This window comes from Phascolarctos cinereus, unplaced genomic scaffold (assembly GCF_003287225.1).
Source record: "Phascolarctos cinereus isolate Bilbo 61053 unplaced genomic scaffold, phaCin_HiC Scaffold_5;HRSCAF=322, whole genome shotgun sequence".
Lineage (NCBI taxonomy): Eukaryota > Metazoa > Chordata > Mammalia > Diprotodontia > Phascolarctidae > Phascolarctos > Phascolarctos cinereus.
In genome coordinates this window covers 141829075-141855402 of record NW_027555958.1, presented here as the reverse complement: position 1 = coordinate 141855402, position 26328 = coordinate 141829075, and the positions used below count along the sequence as shown (strand labels likewise).

Genomic DNA, 26328 nt, shown 5'->3' with positions numbered 1-26328 from the left:
TTCACTCAGAATCAATTCTTGAGTCTTTGGTGTTGATCTAAAGCTTTCCTATTTGTCATTCCTTTTAGTGCAACATTATTTCAATACCATTGTACACAAGTTTTTAAAACATTTCCAAGTCAATGGACACATTTGTTTCTAGAGGCAAGTCATCTAGGTCTTCCTTAGCTCCTATAAATATTTTGACACTAAGGGAGCTTTCTGTCATTGACTTCCTTGGGGTGGAGGAAAGGTATAAAACCAGTAGAATCACAGCCCTAAAAGGGATGATCAGTTCAGTGACTTTTCATACCAATTCCAAATTGTTTTCTAAATTTGTTCGACCAGTTCAGTTCCACCCAGTTTGTTAGTACACTTTATCTTCCCACACTTACCTAAACATTGTCTATTTCCATCCTTCACCATCTGCCAGTTTCATGGGTGTGATACTTTAGTGTTTCCAATTTGGATTCTAAATATTAGTATTTCCATATAATTATTGGTTTGCATATTTCTTCACTTAACTCAGTTTATATCCTTTGATCACTTAACAATTTGTAATTCATTTTCATAACTGTATTAATTCCACATAGATTTTAGATGCCAAACTTTTATTAGAGATTTTTCATGCAAAGATTTTTTTGCTTATATACTTTTCTACTTATCCTAATTGAATTCTGATTGTGTAAAAATATCTGCATCTTATATAATTGAAATTATTTCCTCCTGTAACATTTTCTATCCCTCACCTGATTATAAAACTAACTCTAACCTTTAGTTGTGAATCATATGGACTTTTACATATTTAGAGCATTTATCCATTTGGCCATTATTGTGGTATATGGTATAAAATGTTGGTCTATATCTATTTTCTGCCAGTCTTCTAATTTTCCCAGTTCTTATTGAATTTTACCAAAACTAGGCTGCCATACTTGTTAGTTGATGGGCATTGATAATCTAATCTATTGACCTACTTTTCTATTTAAAAAAAATCAGTACCAAATAGTTTGATAATTATTGCTTTATAACTTGAATTCTGATAATGGTAGACCCCCTTAAGACATTTTAAAGAGATATGCTGCCCCCTCCTGGCATTTTACCAAATTACAAATTTTATTAACTTCAATAGTTTGAAGATGAAAGATAACCAAAGTCCAGGTTATTAGATCATTATTTTTCTTTCTCTTTCACAGTGGCCTTTATTTCATACATTTCTTATTTTGTATATACAATTTTACTTTATCCATCTAGTTTATGGCTACATCTTTTATCTGCTTGATACAAATTATGTCTTCCTTTCCACTTCCAAGTCCACTGTCCTCATACCAGGCAATAACTGCTAAACCTATCTCTTCCCAAACCTCTGCACTAACCTAAGTATGGCAAAGCTCATCACCAGTAACCACTTGATAATTATTTCCCCACAACAACCCAAGAAACAAAAATAGTTACAAAGTGGCCCTTTGTTCTATGTGGCCTCCCTTCTACAATGTGTTAGTAGTGGAAGGAATGACATTAAACATTAAGTTAGCTACTGGTATTTCTTATGTGAGGTTTAATGGTTCAAGTACACAAAAAGTGTATTATTTAAATTGCTTTTTTTTTTTTTTACCATATATGAAACCAGAAGACAAAAAGTATGGTAGCTAAATGGCTAGAGGGCTTGAGCTCTTGGAGAGGCAAGTAATAGAACTGGCAGGGTTATTTTCCCTACTACTGTGCTTCTGACTCTTTGGACTTTAGCACCATGCCCCTTATGCTGGAACTTGCAACCTAGAGCCCTTCTCCCACTGGTGAGTTCTTCCTCAGGTCTTCATTTTGGCAGGAGACTCAGGCTAGCCACCATAATTTCTCCAGTTCCTGCACTTCTGACTTTCCAGACTTCCCTGCTGGGGACGTTCACCACTTCACCCCACTACCCACTTTCCGACTTCTTTTCATATGTTGTCTTCCCCTATGAGACTATAAGCTCCTCGTGGGCTGGAGCCATCTTTCTGTTTGTATTTGTAGCTTCAGCACTTAGCACAATGCCTGACACATAGTAAGACCTTAACAAATGCCTATTGCCTTGCCTTGTATTTCTGAAGCAACAAAAAGTATCACTTCATGGAATATTTAATCATCTCAGATTACAGTTCTCATAAGTACTCCAAAAAGATCATCATGAAAATAATTATAGCTTATTCACCATCATCTATTGTTGAGGATGAGATTAGAAAAATATATAAAGAACTTGGTAAAACTCTCCAAATTAAATAAGAGTAACTTTAATATTTAATGACTTCAGGGCACAGGTGAGCATTGGGGAGAATAGGAAAAAATGTTATAAAACAGGGTTAAGGAATAAAGAGAGAAGCATCACACCTACATATCATAAAAATATGGTTCAGGAATAAGAAAAGCAAGTTAGACTGCACAGAAACATTCTACCTCCATACATTTACTCTGTTAAAAAAAAGTCAGAAGGCTCCCAACATGAAGTACCCAATTTCTTTCTTTTCAGTGAGGGGAGAGAAGGGGTCCAGATTTGAATTCTTTGGTGTTTGGGAAACTCTCTTCAATGATGCAAAGCAGCAACTCCACTCTACCTTAAGTAATTTTGTTTTGTTTTGGCTTTTTGGTGAGGCGATTGGGGGTTAAGTGACTTGCCCAAGGTCACACAACTAGTAAGTGTTAAGTGTCTGAGGCTGGATTTGAACTCAGGTCCTTCTGACTCCGAGGCCAGAGCTCTATTCACTGCGCCACCTAACTGTCCCTACCTTAAGTAGTTTTGAGAGTTGCCTGGGAGACAGAAGAGTTAAGGGATTTGGCCATAGGTACAAATCTAAACCTGCAAGTGGCAGGATGAACATAGGTTTTCCTGACTCTAAAGCTAGTGATCTTTCCCTCTTATCCACTATATTATATTGCCTCTTTGCATCAACATCACAAGAAATCAAATTGTTACATGACATTATGTCTGTATACACACAACACACACACACTTTTATAATACAGTAAAACTTCAATAAACCAGAATGCTAAGATTTCTGATTTAATTAGAATTTATTAACTTCAGCTTAAATAAAACTTTTGTTTCAAGTTTTATCTAGAGTCTAAAATATTAGTCTGCTATCTTATCTAAGAGTATAATTAATTAAAGTTAATTCATCTTTCTTTGGTGTTTTAGCATCTTATCATGGACTCCCCACTGTCATAATTCTGAGTATCAGTATTACAGAAATTAAAGTTTTACATCTGAACCCAGAATATACCCTGGATATAGCATTTTTGAGTAAATGAATAACAGCAAGTTTATTTCCTTACCTTTTGCCTTTCCTAAATGTAAAACACATTTACTCCCTCCTCCCTTATTCTACCTGAATCTGTAAAACTGGGTCTCAACCAGACTTCTGAATATAATATGCCTACCCTTGTTACACACCAATATTCAAAAGAGCCATCATTTTGTCATTAAGAGTACTTACCCCCTCCAGTGGAACAGATCACAAATGTTCCATACCTTAGCAGGTTTACAAGTTGTTGTGACCAACTGGTGAAAAATAAAATCATCTTCTGATAAAACACCTCTTCAAACCTAGCTGGGATTCTAAGACAGTCTACTGTCAAGCTCATTCATACCCAAAGGCTTTCCAATGAAGGAGGGAATGCTTTACTGACTCACCCCAGTAGGCAACACTGTAGACACTAGCATTCTCAATATTTTACCTACAAATTTTTATGCTGCTTTAACTTTTCCATAGTATAAGTAAATCCTTACAACTGAATATTACTATTGCTAGAACTAAAAGAGAAAAACACTAAAAAGTCTTCTAGAATGATTAGCTGGTTGCACAGAATAAGGTCCAGAATTCACTTCTCTTGGGAGTCAAGATTTACTTTGCCCCTTTATAACATCTCTGGATAAAGTTCAAGCAAATACAGAGTCCAGTTCAGTGGATTTGCTAAACCCAAACTATTCTTGGCATATACTCCAAAAACACAAAGATAAAAAAGATGAAGGAAAAAGATTTAAAATTTTTTATCCTTTCTTCACAATGCTTATATTTTAGTTAGTTTCCTCCAAGAATTTCACATGCAAAGAACTATCATACAAGATGGGTAGGCATAGATGAATTATGGTCTGTATCACTGAAAGGAACACATACTATGTATCAAAATATTGTATTTTACTGGTTTACAGGTAGTGCTTCTCTCATTTTGAGTTATATATCAAATAGTGAAATAAAAGTAGGAGGTAAGTTCATTCTCTTAATGAAGCTCAAGCACAGAATTTGGTATGGAATACACATTTATCTCACATACCTCTGTACATACATGTGTATGTAAACATTATCTCTGTGTGTGTATGTATATTTCAAATACCAGTACATATTAGCACTTCCAATAGAGTGTAGCAAGAACAAATGAAATTTAAAATAAGTTTTGCAATTAAGGTATATATGAGGTATACCTGCAAATAAAAAGACTTTTTTTTTCAGAGAAAATGTTTTCTATAATGAGGATTTCTTATGAAACTGGTGACTTTATATATTTGGGAAACAGCTGTTGAATCACTAGGTGGAAAAAGCCAAATGCATTCTCTTTAGTAGCATAGGATGTCCTTCAGCTAGTACTCACTTGTTCATTGCTAATAGCTACCAGACATTCATAACACCAAGAATAAGCCAAACACACCTATTTGTCCAAGATTTTCACCTGTTAGAACAGAAAACTGATCCCATAGATGAATTTGGTCTGACATGCTCTTAACTAAAATATACTTTATTCCTAACATAATTAGCCAAGATAAAATACCCTGACTACAAAATGTAGCTATTAAGATGATTCAAATCTGATAGGGATTTCACAACAGATGCTCTATATTCGCACAAATAATGAAGTAATCAGAAAAAACTAACATATTTACTAAGAAACAAAGAAGCACAAAAAATTTATTTTTGTTAAATAAGATAAAACATCATTTCAATGTAAAGATGCCATCTTTATTTACAGGCTAATAAAAAAATATTCAACCCAACTTAACTAGTTATAATACAGTTGTTGCAAATATTACATCTTTTACTGATAAGCCCAACCCTGAATTGGATATTGGATTATATAATAAATAATGTTGTAAAATAATGTTTAATACGTATAGAAAACACCTTTTGAGTTTCTGAAGACAGACACAAAAATTCCCAATGTGGTAAAAGTACCATCACCAAGGAAATTCAACCATCTTTTGACAATTGTTCAGTTACCTCCACCACCAAGGATTTTTCATTTTTCTTAACTCTACCTTAGTATGGTCCCATGTTGTAAAAGTCAATATTCTGTTAAATTCTATAGAGGCATTACAGATAAGGAATCTTTAGAAAATGGTCCTGATGTTAGATGTGTATATTTGCTATGGTCATTATCTAGACCTTTTCAACCACCATTACCACCCTACACACACACACACACACACACACACACACACACACACACACACACACGCACGCACCCCTCTTCCAAATCATTCTCTTTTTTCTTGACAGTCTGGTTTTGTCTTAGAAGCAATTGTGTAATTGGCTTAATTGCTATATATTGATGGTTTCTTTCTTACACAAATGAAAACATCAATACTGCTTTACATTGGAAACTCTTCTTAAATCTAACTCCTCTTTGGACCAGGGTCTGAGAGGTACAGTTAGGAGCAAAACAGAAAGAAAAGGAGAAATCATCTCTGTAATTCCTAGTTCATTCTCAACGTGCTATAGCTCCTAGGTGAATTTTGAACTGCAACAGCTACCAAAGCACCTGTATGGCTACCCATTGGTGGGAAGCACAGATTATTCACAGTAGCATCCTAGTAACAGTGCTCTAATCTGGGGCTTCAAAACCAAGGTAGAGAAGAGATGAAGTGGAGACAGTCATACAGACATTTACCTCTTTCTATAATTCTCTATTCAACAGCCCTTGAAAGACTACAGCAGCAGGCTGTGGGATATCAACAAAAAAATAAAGAGTAGTGTTTTCAATGACCTTGTTCATTCCAGGCTGGATATTAAATTCTGGGGAAGGAACTTCCAATCCTTCACAACATCCTCCAAATCACATCATCATCTTCACAGATATCTCAGTTTCAGGACCATAATAACTCTTCATAAATCTAAAAGTTAGTTCTCTTTAAACAACAGGTTCCATCTTAAAGTTGGAAGTCTTAAAGTTTTAGTCACAGATAAAAAGGAGGATATTCTCTGCAAAATGTGATAATCACTATCATCATTCACTATCTTTTTGGAAAATAGGAAAAGAAAAAAAACTCCATGCCCTAGAGGAATAGTTTTAGATTTGCCACAATGAAAAACCTCACAGCAAAGCATTACAAAAATGAATACACACTGAAATCCAACTGCAGATCTCATATCATGCATGAAAAAGCAATTGCTCCCCCCACCCTCCCACCAAAAATGATGTTAGAGCAAACAATGATGTGCACCTTGCTTGCTTACTCATTTCTATCATTAAATACTAGCGTTTGCTTAAAGGCAATGTTATGCTATAAGGTATTTTAATATCAGTAACAATATACAATATTATGAAGTGCACTACTATTAAAAATTTAACATGGAAATAGCCAAGCTGAGTGAATGAAACTGCCTCCCAAAACAAAACAATAACAACAGCAACAACAAAAATCTATCAATGAGCAACAGTTACAAACAAGATTTATAAATAGCAAAATCACTGAATAAAGTATATACATTTTAAAGATTTCTCTATAAACAAATATATAATGCACCTAGGAGAAGCCAGGAACCTTGTCCTGCATCATGTAACATTTCAACATTAGGCATTGAATAAACTGATATCATTCTAAAGGCCGTTTAGGTTTTTCTCCATCTACATAGGGTCTTTAAAAAACAATCTTGGCAAAACTCATTTCTTTAAGTACAATGCTTTGATATTGCCCACTAAGGTATAGTGGCTTGCACAGTAGCACATAACAGCAATCAAAACAGGTTTTGCTCTGGGATAAGAGAAACTAGCATATTTGTAAAGTCTGCATAAGAAGAATAAGGAAAACAGCTACAGACATGGAAAAACTAACCAAGACAATTACTGTATCAAGTTTCCTAATACTTCATGTGTGCCCTGAGCCTTGAGACTTATATCAATTATCAGTTACTTTAAAACCATTCTTCAAAGGCAATGTATTTCACGTTAACAACAACAGTTTGAACTTTTAAGTACCAGGACTATCACAGCATGACGAACTGTATGAACAACTCAAAATGTGTAAAACTAATCTCAAAAGGACACCAGGAAGAAAGTTTGGGACTGAACAATGCCATGCACATGCATCAACATAATTGTGAACAGATATTTTACACTTGTTTGAATTTTTTAAAAAACAAAAAAGTATAATGTGCAAGAACACTTTAGAAATTATTTCTAGTGCAGCATTGATTGACAAAGGATTGCTTAAACTACTTTTTAACAGCATTAAACAAAGCTGAAAGGCATACTCATTACACCTAAATGATCACTAAGAAATGATTAAGGAATCAAAATCTGTAATAAATAGAAAACTAAATCATTCCTCCAATTTTGAAATATTTAAATGTGGCATATTTTTGCTTTGTTTTGAAGTTAAGCCCACTTCCCTGCTATTAAGAGAATAAAATTTTGCAATTTAAACACCACAATATAGCATTCAGGGATACACTTAAAACAATTTAATTTACTCTTTTGTAATTAAAGGCTATTTCCTATTAGATTCCTGTTAACACTGTCCTTCTGTTAAGTGAAAAAGGAACCAAATGAAACAATTATGCTTCATTTTGTACCTTAAAAGCTTAGTAATATCCCTTTGGGAAACACATGCTTTGGTGCTTACAATTTTAAGAAAATAAAAATTGCTTTACATGCAATTGCTAATTATGGTTTATCACAGAAAACAGAGAGTTTTAAACATTTAGAATTGCTCACAATGAAGCCCTGAGGTAACTGCCTTTAATTTAGGCAATAAACAACAGCCTCCCTTTGCTTTTAGATAGTCCTTTTCACAACCTCCCCTGGTATATAAAATCCATAACAGTCTGAGTAACAATATTGCCTGCAGAAAAGTCAATTTAATAAACCATTTATGACAAAGATTCTGCAGACTCAGCTAACTTAGATGCACTGTCATCAAGAGGAGTCTCATTTGAGGTTCCCAGGTCTCCATTTTCATGTCCATCAATTACTGGCTTCTTATTAAAGCCTGAAAAAAGACAGGTGGAATAGAACAAACGTACATTAACAAAACAGAGAAAGAAGAATTTTTTTATAGCTTTATTTCATTCTACAAGGGAAAACCTACTATGATAAATACTTATTAGTTTATTAGGTAAGATAACATGCCCCAAATTATTTATTTAATAGGGCTTGTTACTCTTAATAAGAGGTTGCTCCCACTTTGAACAGGATGTCATACACCGTATAACAGATATCTTATTGAGTTTTTCATAATGTATAAATTTTGTGTATTTATATACACAAAGTATCATCAATTTCTGGTTATTTGCACTAATGAGATTTAGCAAACACTTTGCATAATTTAAAAATATTTCATGGGATATTACAACTTACACAAATGACTCAATCTGAAAAGACTAAAATAATATTCAGTTACTTAGCAATGCCACCAATTTAAAATAAAATAAAATATGAGCAAAGAAACACTACTCCTTTGACTTCTCTAATAGTAAACTAAAGACATTTGTCATCAAACAACTATTAATAAGACTTTTAAAAAAAGGCAAATATCTACTTTTAGGAACTTAAACAAATCACTTTTACCTTGTAACAGTTTTAAGTCCCCACTTGCACTTTTCCGATGAGCAACAGGATTTCCACTTCCCTCTAATTCATCAAGATACAAACGATAACGGTGTCCACTCTCATCCTCATACTCCACGTTTTCATCATCAGAATCTACCTCAGGAGCAACATAAACTACTTCAAACTCAATCTCTCCTCTCTAAATTGGGAGGGGAAGGAAGAAAATAAGAAATTTAAGTTTCTCTCAGTTAAGTATTTCCAATTTCTAAAGGATCACTGCATTTGAGAAGAGGTAAGTTCCAAACTTTTTCTTTAAAATTAATTTTCATTCTACTGATGGGTGGAATTACACTAATGTGTCTACTAATAAAGTTCATCTATAATCATTTAGAATTTACATTAACACACTTGATGATGATTTACCTCAAGCAGAATCTACCTAGGTCCAAATGACTATAGAATCTGTCTTATTGGATGACCTCTTAAAAGTAATGCATGATGTGTTCTGTTCTTTTTATATCAGCACGTAAATCTTAACATGTTCTAGTAATTGGAGGAAATAATTGTTTTATCTAGCATACTCCCTTACCATGTTGCTCTTTAGAGTTAACTTGAGGTAGGTGAACTTGTTTTAAAAAACATACTATTTCAATGTAATAGGTTTCTTTTATAATCTTTTATAATCCTACTCATTTTATTTCATGCATTTAAAAACATCCTGAAAAGAGGACCACAGGATTCACCAAGCTGCCCAAGGCATTCATAATATAAAAGAAGAGGTAGGAATCCCTGCACTAGGCAAATCTCATGTCTATTTTACTGTATGTAAAATGGGGCTATTTTAATGTTTGAAGTTGTTAATTTAATGCAATGAAACAGATCAAAAAATGAAATAGAACACGGGTATTTCTGTGGAGTTAATATATTTACTTTGATCCTCTACTGGTTAATTTGTTTTGAAGCTGGAAATTTAATTCAAGAAAAATAAAAACATTTGTCTTAGCATTACAATTCTTAAAGTGATTATTAGGAGATACTTTGTAGCTCTACCTGAGTAGGTAGAAGTAACGTGTAAAATGGATAGATATTCGGTGGCCAAGCAAGCAGATCCTAATGGAGGTTCCTCAATGGAGATGCACAAATGCATGTCAATGGTACCTGAATTTCCCAATTACAATTTAATGTATCATTAAAGATATCCTTCGTGGCAAATGAAACCAGAGACCCTAGCCACGTTAGTCTGCAGAACAGTATTTGTAAATAGATCCACAGAAGCCTATAAAATCATTCACACAATAGCCGACACTTCTCAGCCGTATTTTGGAAAAGGTTTGTCCCCAGTGAGTGAAATACTGTGAGTGACAGGTGTAGGAAGCCTGGGTTTAGGTCTCAGCATTGCCACTTAGCAGCTGCCTGATCATGAACAGGTCATTTCATTTTTTAATGAAGTTTACTAATTTATTTTGACAAGCACTTTATAATCTCTCCTTCCCATTGTTACATCCTCAATTAAACAATAAGAAAAACAAAATCTTTTCATAACAAAATTCACAGTCCAGCAAAACTAATCTCCACATTGGCCATGTCCAAAAATGTACATTTTATCCTGCATTTTAAATCCTGCCACCATTCTGGCAAGAAGTAGGTGAAATGTGTCATTTCAAGTCTAAAGTCTTTCAAAGTTTTTCAACACTAGAATTTTGACAATGCTTTAAGATCTGCAAAACACTTTATAAATAGCATATTTTATCCTTACAACCCCGAGAGCCAGGTGCTATTATTATACTCATTTTACAGATGAGTAAACAGAGGCAAGCAGTGATTAGGTGACTTGCCCAGGTTCACACAGCTAGTAAGTGTCTGAAGGAAGATTTGAATTCAGATTTTCCTGGCTTCAATACTCCTTTTCTCTTGGTTCTCACTGTTCTGGCCCATAGGCTTCACTAGTGTTTAGCACAGTGTCAGCTACAAAGCAGGCTCTTAATAAATGTTTACTGACTACACAATAACCTTCTGGTTTTACTCTCTCCACTCTATCTAGCACCCACCTTTAAACTAATCTTCCTAAAGCACAGATCTTACCAGGTCACCCCACTGTACTCCCCATTCAATAAACTCCAGTGGCTCACCCTATTACCTCCAGGATTAAATATAAGATTCTCTTTTGGCTTTTAAATCTTCATAATTTGATCCTCTCTGACCTTTCCAGTTTTAAAATCTTATCTCCCTTCATTTACTCTATAATCCAGTGACACTGGCATCCTTGCTATTCCTCACTCAAGACACATTTCCTAACTATGTGTTTTTACTTCATCCCTCATTTTGTTCAGTCATTTTTCAGTTGTATAACTCTTCATGACCCCATTTGGGGTTTTCTTGGCAAAGCTACTAGAGTAGTTTGCCATTTCCTTCTCCAGTTCATTTTAGAGATGAGGAACTGAGGTAAACCAGGTTAAGTAACTTGCCCAGGGTCACACAACAAGTAAGTGTCTGAGAGCCCAAATTTGAACTTAGGTCTTCCTGACTCCGGGTCTGGCATTCTATCCACTGTGTCACCTAGCTGTCCATACTTATATTATTTAACCTCATATTCCTTGCTTCGTTTAGAAGATTGAAACCATACACCTACCATAAACTCTCCCTCAGTTTCATTCCTCAAAGCTTATTCCTTTCTTTCACTAAGGCTAATCCTTCTGCCTGTGTTCTTAATCCCATTCTCTCTAACTCCTTCCAAGACCTTGTTCTAATAGCCAAATGGCTCCTGTATTTCCAAACTTTCCCTGTTCTTTGGCCTCTTTTTATCTGCCTATAAACATACCCAGGTCTCCCCAATGTTAAAAGAATAAACAAACTATCATCTTGATCCTTCTATACTATCTAATTAGTGTACTTTCTTCCCTCTCACTGCTGAACTCCTAGGAATAGTTAACACCCAATTTCACTATTTCCTTATCATTCCATACCTCCTTAACCCCTTACAATGTAATTTCCAACTTCACAACTCTACTAAAACTACTCTCTCAATTGTCCTCTATCTGCTAATGCAATTCAATAGCTTTTTTTTTTTAAAGTCTTTATCTCTTTGACCTCTCTGGGTAAAAATGTGTTACTGGGAGAGGAGACTCAAGCACTCCACCCAAGGACCACAGAGGGATTCTACCCTATAAACAGTGGGGCAAAAGTTTCTATATATCTCTTAAAACTGCTGAGGATGAGAAGACAAGTTATGCTTTGACTATGAGGGAGTCTCAGGCCTCTATTCCTGATAAACCCAACCTTCTTTTGACTTCAGAAACAATGTTTTTTTCTAGGTTCTACTCTCCATCTCTTTCAATGGGTCTTCATTGTTTTCCTGACTGGAAAAGATGAGTACTGCCAAAGTTCTGTTCTTAGGCCTTTTCTCTTCCTTCACTATAAGTTATTTTCCTTGACAATCTCATTTACTTCCATGGTTTCCATAATGACTTATCATAGATAAATGATTCCCAAATCTCTCTGACCCTAAATTTTCTTTTGAGCTTTAAGACCCACATATCCAAAATATTTTCGGGATACCACCACTTAGTTCTTCCAGTACATCAAACAACACACTGGAGATTAATTTCTCCTCTAGAACTGCTTTTGCCTCTTGCTTCACTATTTTTGTGACTGGCACTACCATTTTACCTAGTACCACAATGCTTGAAACTTTAATGTTACCTTTGATTCTTCACCTTTCACTTATGATGAGTTACTTATTTTCCAATTTACTAGGTCCACTATCAATACTGTAGTATGAAGTCTTCAATTCCACCTGCCTGGCTGAAAGCTTTTTAACAGATCTTCCCTATTTCACCCTCAGTTCCCACTCTCCAATTGATCCTTAATAATAATGTCAGATTGACCTTCTTACAAACAGATCTGGTCGTTCCAGTCCTCAATTATTTCCCATTGTCTAAGGAACATGTATACTTCTCTGCCTGGAAATCAAACTCAAGAATAACTTAGTGCCAACCTACCTTTCCAAATTGATCTTCAGACACTTATACTCTGATTAAACAAAAGTATTTGGTGTCCTAAATACATCTTAGGCTTTTTGCCTCCATGTTTTTTGTTATGCTGTTCTTTATGAGTGTGATGTCTTTTTACTCCTTCAGTATCTACTGAATGCCTACCAGTTCTTTAAAGATCAATTCAAATGTCCCAACTTCCATAAAGCCTTCCTCTTTCAACCTTCCAATCAAATGTAACATTGTTTTGTGTTAAACATACATCATATGCCACAAACATCTATCATATATAACAAAAATATTTTTGGGTTAAACATAAACATGTGTGTTGAACACGTTTGTATTTAAACACATCATAAATGAATGCAAAAACATTAAATGTTTATCGTGTTACAGGCACTATGCTAGCAATGATCGTGTTATTCTGTATCAATTATATGTAATAATAATCCCACATCTAGACCATAAGGTCTAGACAAGGCCTGTGTCTTATGAACCTTTGCAGCTCTCCTTGAACCTAGCATAGAGAAAGTGTTTAATAAATATTTATTGACTTTAATCTAGTAAGTACTTGGCTATGGGCACTATATACAAATGTGTAACTCTCATAACTTCATCTTTTATCACTAGCCACTATGTTACTAACCTTTATTATGTGTTATGCACTACTTTACCAGACTTCTCAGAATAATGTTTTGAATAATTAAAAGAAATACTAAATTTTAGTTGGAGGCTAATAAAAATAAGGACGCATTTTTTCCCCCAACCAAGTTCACCAAGTCCCTATCCATGGTCTCCTTGGGGTACCATGGATCTCAGGTTGAGAACTCCTATAATAACTTGACCAGTATTATAATAATGATTCCCAGTCCAGCTATGCCAAATTACTTAAAACTGTGCTTCAATGTCACTGAAGCACTCCCCCTGCTCATACTCTCAGCAGTTATTCTTCTAAAGCTCACTATACAAGCAGTTTCCTGTTGTTATCCCCTCTTCATGTTCTTTCCAGCCAAACTAGGTTATAGTAAACACTGCTTCAGTGAAGACAAGCTAGCTCATTCTGGGATGACTTTTGCCAGTTAATGTCTTCATGATGCCATGTCTTGGCAGTAAAACTATTAAACAAAATTTCTATTTGTCCAAAGAACATTCTTTGAGGTCCCTTCCAGCTCTAAATCTATGACCCTAAATATGTACAAATCAAATGTTTTAAATGTAAAATAAGCTTCTGTTTTATAAGTTATTAAAAAGAACTGCCAATTAAGGAAAGTTAGTTAACTACATAGCCTGGATCACAACTATGAACTGCTAGGTTCTTAGGCTACTGCCTAGGCCACTGAACTGTGCTACCATAGAACAAGTTTTACAGGATAGAAAGAAAGGAAAATACCAACCCACCATTAATGTGTATTTTGAGTTATTTACCAATAACTCTAATGGATTTATGCTGACTCATCCACAATGTTCTGCCTAAACCCTTTGTGACCGCATTCATTTACAAGTTTGGCTGACTCTAATTAGATGTGCAGGCTACGGCTAGCCGACTAGAAAAGAGATTCACCTGCTATACTGGGCCCTTCAACGAGAGATTCTAAGCAAATATAAACTAACCACATGTAGACAACAAAACTGGTCAAATGGAATTTTAGCAAACCAAAAACACAGATCCTAACAAGCATTTCAGATGTCAGTCCTGACATTTTACACCATCTAGTACACATCCTTACCCTTAGTCAATAAAGAAGCACTTAAGTGACTACTATGAATCTGGCACCGTTAGGCACTGAGGATACAAATACAAAAGTGAAACAAGCACTTGACCTTAAGGATCTTACAGTACTTCAAGAATATGTAATTTCAACTTAGAGGGGTGTTTAGATTACACCTTCTGCTTGAGAAAAGAGTTTCTTGAGTTGTTTGCTCTCCCCTTCCCCCACTCATACCATCACCTGGAACCAGCATCTGAAAATAAGCCTCTCTAATGATGTTGAAATTCTTTAGAAATAAATAAATCTTTGTCTAGTTTGTGTTTTCTATAATATTTTACATTTATATATGGCTTTATTCATGCTTAAAATATACTTCATATACTTCAGAATCAGCTGCTAATCTAATCTAGGTCTCTTGTTAGATAATTTGGAGAAAAAGAAGATTTTCCTTTAAAATATTTTGTTGACACTTTTTGTTTTCATATTGCCTACATTTCCCAATACATCCACCTCTCCTTGAAGAGAGCCATCACTTACAACAAAAAAATAAAAAAAGAGGAAAAAAAACTCAAGAAAACTAATCAACACATCAAACCAAGTACATCATTATATGTAGTGTTCCACACTCCTAGTCCCCCCACCTCTTCAAAGAAGGGAGGGAGGTACATTCACTCATATCAGTTCTCTGGAGAAAAGCTTGATCATTTTAATTTCACTGCATTGTTTCATAAAGTTTCCTTTAGTGTAAGTCTGACTAAATGGTCATTTAGAAGAGTCCCAGAACTTCAACAGTGAAATCAAATCAATATCTTGATACCTGAGAGGATTTACAGCAAAGAAAAAAAGCCTATATTTTTGGCTTATAAGTATTCATCCAGGCACCAGTGAACTTACCTGCTGGGAAAGAATAGTTACAGCTTCTTTATGCTTAGCATCTCTCAGGTTAACTCCATTGACTGCCAGAATGGCATCTCCAACATGCAGCCCTCCACAACGATCAGCAGGTTGTCCAGGATGGATTTCAGAGATGAGAATTGGAACACCATGTTCCTTTCCACCCTATCAATATGGAAGAAATAATTTAATTAATAAGTTACAGTCACAGCCAAAATGATCAAGTTAATTTTACATTTAAAAAAAATCATAAAAGCATTTTCATAAAAACTAAGGAATTTTCAAAAGCTATTTTCTACTAAAAGATGATCATTTCTAACATTAACTATCCAAGGCTATATTCATGCAGAACATATAAAATCTCTGAGAACAAAAATAAAATTCTTTCATCAATAAACAAACTGCAATACTTTTTTACACCAACCACCAAAAAGTCACTTAGGAGAAAAAAAGATTTAAAAAAAAATTTCTATTTTTGTTTAAAAGACCTCTTATAATTTTAAAAGCAAATTTCCACAATTGAAAAATCCATACTACAAATGCATAGGGCACTAATTTTATCTTACACAAAAGAACTGATGTCAAATTAATATTTAAACAGCCAAATTAATGTTTACATTTACAGTCACTATTAGATAGAACCCGTAAGTAAATGAATATGTATAATTCCTTCATCAAATGAAAATGAAATTAAAAGATTAGTAAAACCTTAATTATCCTTAAAAGGCTCAGAACTAAGGTCTCAGGCCTTCTAAGCCACAAAGCTGTCATAAAGTCCATTATCAAAAAGGAGATGGTACAACCCACTGGCCTCTCAACTAGGACATGTGTAAACTAAAGTAAAAGATTAAGAACTAATAGGCAGAAAGCAATGACAGATGACAACAAGTGGATCTTAAAACCCAAAACCTAAACAAAACAAAAAATCCACCACATTAATAGGCCCACTTAGTGTAGCCATGTAGTGCTTGACATCTATTTCAGGGTATTATTTTTATTTAAACTCATAATGAAATTTATAATGATCTTGAACCATCAAAAAAAAGTTAAATTAATGTAGGATACATTGTTTACTATGAGAGGTAAGATTTAAATAAAAAAAATAGTTAAAATCTTTAAGAATCAATTTTGGCATTTAAAGGGGGTAAACTTAAATTACTTTCAAAGAGTTAATTCATTCAGCACTTTATTCCCTGAAGCAAGAATTATCATAATAAACAAAAAAAAGAAAAAGCACTACTTCTTACTGTAATTGAAATGCCAAGTCCTTCATGATCTTCTTTAAGGAGAAGGACCTTTCTGATTGGACCAACACCTTGACTTTTCTTTAAGGAATCCTGATCCTAGTTAAAACAAAAAATTTTTTAAGTTAAATTAGGCTTATTGAATATAATTTTACTAAAATATGTTAACTTATTCAATACTACCACATAGCCTTTGTTTAGAAATCTTAATTTTGGGGGAAGTTAAAAGTTGTCAAAAAATAGTTGTTATGAACAAAGGGGTAAATAAAAAGCCATAGAAAATAAAACAGGACACCTTCACTTAAAATACAATGACAATTCATATATTTTTGAACTATCCATTTCAGACTTAAACTGTCAGTTAAATGACTAATAAATTATTTTCACTCTAAGGCTCAGCAAGTAAAGAAGAAATGCAAGGCTTTCCACTCTGGATACTCACATTCCTGCACCCTCAGGGAAAGACATATACTACCATTCTCTTTCTTGCCCCAGTTTTTCTATCCTCACTCAACTTTAATAGTAAGAAAAAAATTAGACTAAACAAAGAAAGGTGATTATCCTGCATGCCATCCTGCAATATGAATCGAAGAATCCTACTTCCTAGTATAGGATTGCTATGTTTAGTTTGGAAAGGAGTAAAGGAGCTAATAAAAGACTCTTTATTGTATGAGGGGCAGCTAGGTGGCACAGCGGATAGAGCACCAGCTCTGGAGCAGGAGGACCTGAGTTCAAATCCGCTCTCAGATCAGACAGTTAACACTTACTAGCTGCGTGACCCTGGGCAAGTCACTTACCCTGATTGCCTTGCCAAAAAAAAAAAAAAGACTACTGTATGATTTTATACTGTGTAGACCATTTCTTATTACACATTCATGCCCCACCACCACCTCTCACAATTTTTTACAAAGTGCCACTCACATTCACTTCTAATGCCAAAAAGTTAGGGAAGAGTGCTCACTAACAGTGGAAAAGACAACAGCAACAAAGGGTATTATCAGCAGGATACTATGTATTCATTAACTGTGGGTAAAAATGAGTTTTATGGAGGCATATAAATTATTTCACTGTCTTGGAACTATCATCTTGCAAATATAAAATGCCTGGATGAACCAAAATGGAAAAGAAATAATTTCATAAGAGTTAGATTTTTTTTCTTTAAGCACAGCTGTTGTAATGGGATTTGATTTGGATTTACCTGAACGGGAAATAAAACCAAGGAATACAGTTGTAGTGATGAAAGCAGATTACTCTATATACATCTCAGAATCTATCCTCATTAACTCAAGATCAGATAAGTGGTAGTATTATCCCAGAATCTGTGTTTCAAATCTGGTAACCAAATCATTCTTAAAATTTTTATAAAACTGTTTCTATCTACATAATGTACATTGTTGTTCAGTCATTTCAGTCCTGTCTGATTCTTATGTCCCCATTTGGCATTTTCTTGGCAAAGATACTAGAATGGTTTGCCATTTCCTTTTCCAGCTCATTTTACATATTAGGAAACTGAGACAAACTGGGTTAAATGACTTGCCCAGGGTCACACAGCTAGCAAATATCTAAGGCTGGATCTGAACTCAGATCTTTCTGACTCTAGGCCCATATTCTTCCACCGAGTCACCTAGATACCCATTTTTTATATATATATATATATATATATATATATGTATATATATATATATATACACACACACACACACACACACACACACACAAACATATATATATACATATATATATATTTATATATATACACATATATTAATAAAGATTGTTTGCAATATATTATACTTTATTGCTTACTTAATTAATTTTATTTACTATATTGATGACTGACTTATGGATAGCAAATGTAATCAAATATACCCATTAGACCAACTTGCTTGATTAGGTCAGGCCTAATCAGGAATAAGGAAGAATTAGAAATATGATCCATAGTATTACTGATCACCACTTTCTAAAGTACCATGATAAGTGGCAGGTATTCCAAGGACTGGTAAAATCTTTATAAGCTGTCATATTTTTTAAATGATTTTACAAATCAGATGAATAAATTTAAGGTCTTTTATTGTAGATTTAATGAACAGATTTTTCCTGAAGAGATTAAAATTAAAATTAAAGGTGGGACTACTAAACACAACAGATTATAATAGAAGAAAAGGCTGGTTACAAGAGGATTCAAAAACATACATGTCCTGGTGGTGCTTGCATTGATCGTTTCAGGTCATTACGTCCTCTGCAGGCTCTAATAACTGTTTTGTGACGATGCAGATGAATTTCAGCTTCTAGTTGGTTCCAAAGTTTGTCATGAGCAGGCCCTTTCATATCTCGACCCAGTAACTGGATCTGTTGGACTCTTTTTATTTAAAAGAAAAAAAAGGAAATTAAATTAATCCAGTTTATCTATATGCCTAGCACCATGCTAAAATGCCATAAGAAACATAAGAGAGAAATATAACATGGCCCTTGCCCTCATGGATCTTGGAATCTTGTTGGGAAGACAAGTACTCACATAAAATAATGAGAGAATAACACAAAATATAAAGTAATACTCAATAAATATTTAATAAATTAAGTAATAATATTTCAACATAATAAAGTATCAAAGTACACGGTCCAAAAACTAAGGATTTGACATCATGAGGAGAAATTCACATTGGCAAGATTTGTCAAGCTTCGTGAAAGAAGTGGAACATAAGACAGGTTTAGACAGCAGAAGCTGGGGGCAGTTCCAGGCAAGGGAAATAATCTGGGAAGTTCTAGGTAAGGGAAACAATCTGAGAAAAAAACACAAGTATGGGAATGAACACACTACGTGCAATAGATATGTAATAAAGTGTGACTGTCAGTAAGTATCAGGAGGAACTTCTTGTAGAATGGTGGATGGGAAGGCTGGCTCCATAAAGCGGGATGAAATTTTGGAGGACTTTAATTCCAAGATGAAGAAGATTTTGAAGTTGATACTATAAGCAAATTGAGAGAGTTTTAATAAGGTCTTTAGGTAGGAGAGTGGCAGTGGTGAGATACAGATTGGGGAGACCAATGACAGGGCTACTGCAGGAGTCCAAAAAAGTGAAAAGAAACTGCTATTTATGTACCTCTTTATAGCTATCCTTAGGAAAAGGAACTCCTGATGAGGAAACTTCCTCTGCCAACAGGGATCAATAATTGTTCTGTACCTATAATTGTATCTATAGTCTTAGATAATTACCTAGAGTACTACAGGTAAAGTGACTTGCCCAGGATCACAGACCCTGCAGTGTCAGATAGGACTTAACCCAAGACTTACTGAGTCTAAGGCCAGCTCTCTATTTTATTATACTGCCCATCTAATGGCTAAACACATTAATTCTAAGCCCTTTCCAATGAATTCCAATATCTCACCAATATTAAGTTCTTAAAATTAGGTTTTATCTAACTGTAAAATTTCTCTTAGGGTAGAGGTTACTGTTCTATTCTCATTTATCATAAGAAATTATCTAACTAACAAATATATGTTAATATAGAAAAGATCTCACTGAATATCCATTTACATTCTTAAATATCAAAACCCCATCCACACTTGAAAATGTACAGGAATCTACTTTTACCCACCTTCCTGCTAATTCTTTATCCAAGTACTTGGCTGCCAGTCTTGCCCCATAAACTTCCGCCTGGAGAACTGCTATGTGTCTACGAAGGGCTTCATTCTCCTTTCTTAATAACTTCACCTCAGCTTCAAGTTGAGCTTCTTTCATTTTTTCTTTTTTGTTTGCTTCAAGCTCTCTCTCCTAACATAATTTTTAAAATACAATTTACTGATAGTACAGTAATAGCATCCTATATTCCTTAGCAAAGACAAAAAATATAAACCAACCATCTATTTTGGACTGGATGTAATTTCATCTGTGTAGGCAACTCCAAGCAAGGAAATTTCCTTGGCTATACAGCATAGAGTCTTAAAGCATTCCCTACAATGCTAAGAAGTTAAGTGATTTGCTCAGGGTCATAAAGTCTCTGTGTGTCAGAAGAGGAACCTGAACTCAAGTCTCCCTAACCCAGGTTGGCTTTCTAGCCGCTATATATTGGACAGTTAATAAACAGTATGTATGCAAAATAAAATGTCATTCATTTCCTACAAAATGAATTATAATACCATAAGTAATATTTCTTTTCAACATAGGTCACACTTTCATATTCAATTAAATTTCCCTAAATCACCACATCATCTTCCCCTAAGGCAAAATAATTCATTAATTCAAACAGAAAACCTAAGGATTTCAACATGCTTAGATCCTGATGTGATCAGCCTAATAAAATGCTATGCCATGCTTTGTTCAGTTGACCTGCTACAATTTCTTTTACAAAAAAACACAAATGCACAAAAATTATATTCATTCAGTATATTTTTTAAACAATCATTTGACTTAGCTGTGAAAGCATAAAAAAGATTCCATTTTTAAGAAATGGCTTGGGGCAGTAGGTGGTGCAATGGATAGAGCACTGGCCCTAGATTCAGGAGGACCTGAGTTCAAATCCAATCTCAGACACATGACACTTACTAGCTATGTGGCTCTGGGCAAGTCACTTAACCCAAATTGCCTCGCCAAAAAAAAAAAAAAAAAAGAAAAAAGAAATTGCTTTCCCAATACTAGGAAATGTTTCAGAAAATAAATGGCAGAACATTCAAATACTATCTTAGTAGAAACTTGAACAAGTGTTTAAGAAAAAAAAAAGCTTAATTTTAAATTATAACCATGTTAAGTTCCAGAAGAGAAAAACTGAAAGAATAAAATAATAGAATCTGCTTCAATTATGAATTTAGGTAAACTTCAAAAGAAAAAGAGTGGGAGGTTGAAAAGAAGGCTAGTACGTTAGTCATCTCACAAATAACTATGCAATAAAGAACAATAACAGTAAGGATAGATTAAACCCATAGGTCTAAAAATAATCTAATAACACCACCAGGCCTGTATCCAAAACTGCAAATAAAATAGCACGTTGACTTGAATTCTGCCTCTCATTTAGCAAATTTAGTAAATAAAATGAAATTGCTAGAAAGTATGAATAGGAAAAGTAAAAAAAAAATTAATATAAAAGTTTAATCTACCCAAATGAGTCATATATTTGTAAAATTAAGTTTGTTTTAATTAAAATCAAAGGTATGAGGAGAAGCAACATAGGATAGTGGACTAATTGGATTTGCAGTCAGGAAAACCTAGATTCAAATGTCACCTCAGATGCTTACTACAGATATGTAACCAAAGGGTAAGTGACAAACTCCGAGTATGTTTCTTCCTCTGTAATATGGGGATGATAATAATAGCTATTACCAGTTGAGAGTGTGGAATACTATATAGCAGAAGGTAAAGAGTATAAGCTTACAGCCAAGAATAACTCAAGTTATATATAACTGAGTATAATCATATGGAGGGAAAATGGATCTTTAATTTTAAAAAAAGGGCTTTTCAAGAATCCCTGATGAAAAGGCAAAGCTATGTAGAAACTTTGAAGTTCAAATACAGGAGTAAATGGGGCAGCCAGGTGGCACAGTATGTACAGCACCAGACTCAGAGACAGGAGGACCTGAGTTCAAATCCAGCTTCAGAGATTTACTAGCTGTGTGACCCTTGGCAAGTCACTTAACCCTGACTGTCTCTAAAAAACAAAAAAAACCAAACACAGGAGTTAAAAGAGACATAAAAAATGTAAATACAACTGAACAGTCATAAGGGACTAAGAAAAAAGATTAAATGCTTATTTTCTAATAGAGGGAAATAATACATGTGTCTCCTCTAATCACTCTTCATCATCAAGGATCACAGGGGGAATCTAATTAGAAGATCTCTGTCCTGAGGACAGAACAAGGACTGATTTTGTTTTATCTTGACAACTTTAGAAGAAGAATGGAAATTGAGGGGAAGAGGAATATACTGGGATAGGGCATGGACACAGGGTAAGAATGAATGAAGGAAACAAGTATTTATTAAACACCTACTATACGTTAGGCATTGTGCAACGGCTTTATAAATATCATCTCATTTGATTCTCACAACAACCCTGGCAGGCAGGTGCTATTATCTTCATTTTACTGTTGAGGAAGACAGAGATTTTTGAGACAGACCCGAATGTTTGGGAAAGTTATCTCATAATAGGGATGCACAAGTAGAAGTCTATAAAAACATGGAGGAAGAAAGGAACAAATGACACTTGAACATCACTTTCATCTGAACTGGTCTAAAGAGGAAAGAATACACCTACACACACACACACACACACACACACACACACACACACAGAACTGAGTACATTTCATTTAACAGGAAAGTAAGTGGGAAAGGGAGAAGGGAGAATGAAGAAGGAAGGGGTATTAGAGAGAGGGGAGATTAAAGGAGGTATTGGTTCTAAGCATAACAAACTAAGGATATACAAAAATATTTATAGCTCTGAAGTGGCACAGAATAGGAATATGAGGTGGTGGTTATCAACTGGCTGAACAATGATATATAAATGTAATAGACTACTATTGTGCTGTAAAAAATGATAAAGGCATGGATGATTTCAGCAAAACCTGGAAAGACTTATGTGAACTGATACAGAGTGATATGAACAGAAGTAGAACAATTTATACAATGATAATATTATAAAGACAAACAACTCTGAAAGACTTAGGAACTCTGATCAGCATAATGACCGACCATAATGTCAGAGGACTAATGATGAAACCTGTTACCCACCTCCTGTGAGAGAGGTGAAAGATTTACAGTGCAAATGAGACACAGGTGTGTTTCCTTTTGGACATGGAATATGTAGAAACCTATTTTGCTTGACTATACTTTTTTTTTCCTTGTCCCAAACTTTCAGATCCCTTCTAGCTCTAAATTTATGGTTCTATGATCTTCCTCAAACTCTGATCACCCTTTTCTGGACTCTCACTTATAGATCCAGAGAGTCTGAATGAGGAGTCAAAGTATCCTCTAAAGCTTCTATCCCAAAATGGATTCTGGGGAACCTAAAGCTTGACAGCTACTGGGGTTAATACCAAAACAAAGACACCTAGGTGGCCCACTATATAAAGAATCATCTCCACAGAGGTGACAAATCAAAGTTGCAAGTAGTATTGATAAACTCACTAAGGGATAGACTCTACGTATTCAATAGAGTACATGCAGAAAAAAAGGACCAAGGACAGAACCTTGGAAGAAATTCATATTTAAGGGACAGAAAGATGAAGAGCCAGTTGAAAGTAACAGAGAAAGTAGTCAGGATAGGTATGAAAATCATGATGGTGTAAGTAAAAAAGTGAAGGGAAGACAGAGTAAATAAATATTTAAAAAAAGGGGGGAGAGATAGTGTGTCACATGATACACAGAAGTCAAGACACATGAAGACTGAGAAAATACAGCCACTGGATCTGGTAGTAAAAGGTCAGAAATGACTTTAGAGAGAGGAGTTGCATTACAATGTTGAACACTAGGGGCAGCTAGGTGGTGCACTGGCCCTGGATTCAGGAGGACCCAAGTTCAAATTTGGCCTCAGATACATAACACTTACTAGCTGTGTGACCCTGGGCAAGTCACTTAACCCCACTGCCTAGCCAAAAAATAGAAAGGTGGGCACTGGAGACAGATCAATCAATTTACAAGTATTGATTAGATGCCTAACAAGCAGTGCTTTAAGTACAAAATGAAACAGATCTTGCTCTCAAGGAAGACATAAATATATACAGAAAATATACAAAATAAATACAAATGCAAATATAATATATACAAATATAAAGTAAATTTGGGAAGGAGGGTACTAAGTAACTGGGGGATCAAGAAAGGTTTCATATAAAAAGTGATACTTAAACTGACTTTGAAGCAAGCAAGGGATTCAAAGGGTAGAAAGAAAGAGGAAGTACTTTCTAGGTTTGAGGAACACGCAAAACAAAAGCAGAGAAAGAACATCAAGGGTCATGTCTGATTGATGAGGAACAACAAGGGGAGCAGCAGTCTGGATAGACTGAAGAGTGCAGGCAGAAGAAATAATATATGAAAAGCCTGGAAAAGCAGGCTGTGGTCACAGTACAAAAGACTTTAAATGCTAAACAGATTTCTTATTTGATCTTAGAAGTAACAGGCAGCCACTGGAATTTATTGAGTAGGCAGGCCTACTTAAAGAAAAAAATCACTTTGGCAATGGTGTGGAGGATGGGTTAGAGAGAACACGGAAGGAGATCAATTAGAAGGCTATGAAGCAGCCCAGGTGAGAAGTAAAGTAGGCCTGGTGACTTTGTGGAGAGAAAGGGATTTACACAAGAAATTTATGGAGCTAGAAATGAGAAAGTTTGGCCACTAAATGAATATGTGAGGTGAGAGAAAGGAGCCAAGGATAATGTCATTTTGGAAATTTAGGAGACTAAAAAGCATGGTGGTTTCATTAATAGGAGGATGTCTGGAGGGGAAAGCTTTTTTTTGGAGGGGGGGAACACAGGCAGTTTGATATGTCTATGTGACACCAACTTTGAAATGTTCAAAAGGCAGGTGGTAATGGGGGACAAGCTTAAGAGAGACTAGATAAAAATGCAACAGACTGATGAGTGAGTAGTGAGGAAGTGGAAACACGGAATATAGATTATTCCTTCTGGGAATCTAGCAGTAAAGGATAGAAAAGAGAGAGGAAGAATGATAGTTTAAGTCAGGAAGAAAGATCAAAATAAAGAATTTCTTTCCATCTCTCTTTCCATTCTCTCCCTCTCCCCTGCCCCTCTCTCAGATTCAAAAGAATGTTTATAGGCCAAGGTGAAGAAGTCAGTAGAAGTGAAAAGATTGGAAATATATGAACTGAGAGGGTGCCTGAAGAAGCAAAACCTCACATAAAATGGGAAGTGGACAGGATCAGTGGCAAAGGTGGATGGGTTAAGCCTGGGCAAGGAAGAAGACCAACTTTTTTTCTAGAGACTGCTACCTAATTCAGGTCGAGCCTGTAGTTCACTAAAAGTTGTAGCTCTTTTTCAGAGAAAATGCTGTGCTGCCTTAATCTTGCACATACGCAGTTGATTTTTTTAACCCAAATATTATTTAACCTAAGATTTCTTATGTACTTCTATTAAATTTCCTCTTAATTCATTTTTATGTTCTAGCCTTTCAAGATATCTTTGAATATAGGGTCTTTAATCTCATGAGTTATCCTTCTCAGATTTGTGTCATCTGAAAATTTGATAAGCATACTTTCTATACTTTTATCTAACTCAATGATAAAAATGGCAAATAGCACAAGATCAAACATAGATTTCTGGGACATTTACTAAAATATCTCCTTTCAAGTTGATATTGAACGACGTTAGTAAATGACTACTCTTGGAGTTCTGCCATTCAACTAGTTCCAAATCCACCTAAGTATACTATTACCTAGCCCACAACTCTCCATCTTGACTACAAGAGTAAGAATAAAGACATTATTAAATATTCTACTAAAATTTAGACAGCCTATGTTATAGTATTTCCCTGGTTACCAGAATTAGTGCCAAAAAAGGAAACAGGGTTAGTGGGGCATGACTCACTCTTTATGAAGTCATGCTGGCTCTTTGTTACCACCATTTTCTAGGCAAGTATGAACCACTCCTTTAATAATGTGTTCTACAATGCATATACCATCAGACTTAGTTGATGTGTTGTTAGTTCTGCTGAACTACTTTCCTTCCCTATCTCTTTCTTTTTTATTCTATCTTACAAGGAATCACTCTCTAGGGAAGGG

The 26328-nt window shown here is 34.9% G+C and overlaps 1 protein-coding gene across 2 annotated transcripts in view; it reads right to left on the bottom strand.

Moving 5' to 3' along the window:
* Positions 1–4942: 4942 nt before the first annotated feature.
* The window catches only part of GOPC (golgi associated PDZ and coiled-coil motif containing), a 42457-nt gene continuing 21071 nt past the window's right edge, over positions 4943–26328 (bottom strand). For both annotated transcript variants that reach the window (XM_020971620.2, XM_020971621.2), the window contains 6 exons: positions 20206–20381; positions 18802–18967; positions 16612–16707; positions 15365–15529; positions 8791–8971; positions 4943–8212 (listed from right to left, as the gene is read on the bottom strand). In XM_020971620.2, coding sequence (XP_020827279.1) covers positions 8094–8212; positions 8791–8971; positions 15365–15529; positions 16612–16707; positions 18802–18967; positions 20206–20381 — 903 coding nt within the window. In that variant the 3' untranslated portion in view covers positions 4943–8093. The remainder of the gene's footprint in view (positions 8213–8790; positions 8972–15364; positions 15530–16611; positions 16708–18801; positions 18968–20205; positions 20382–26328) is intronic.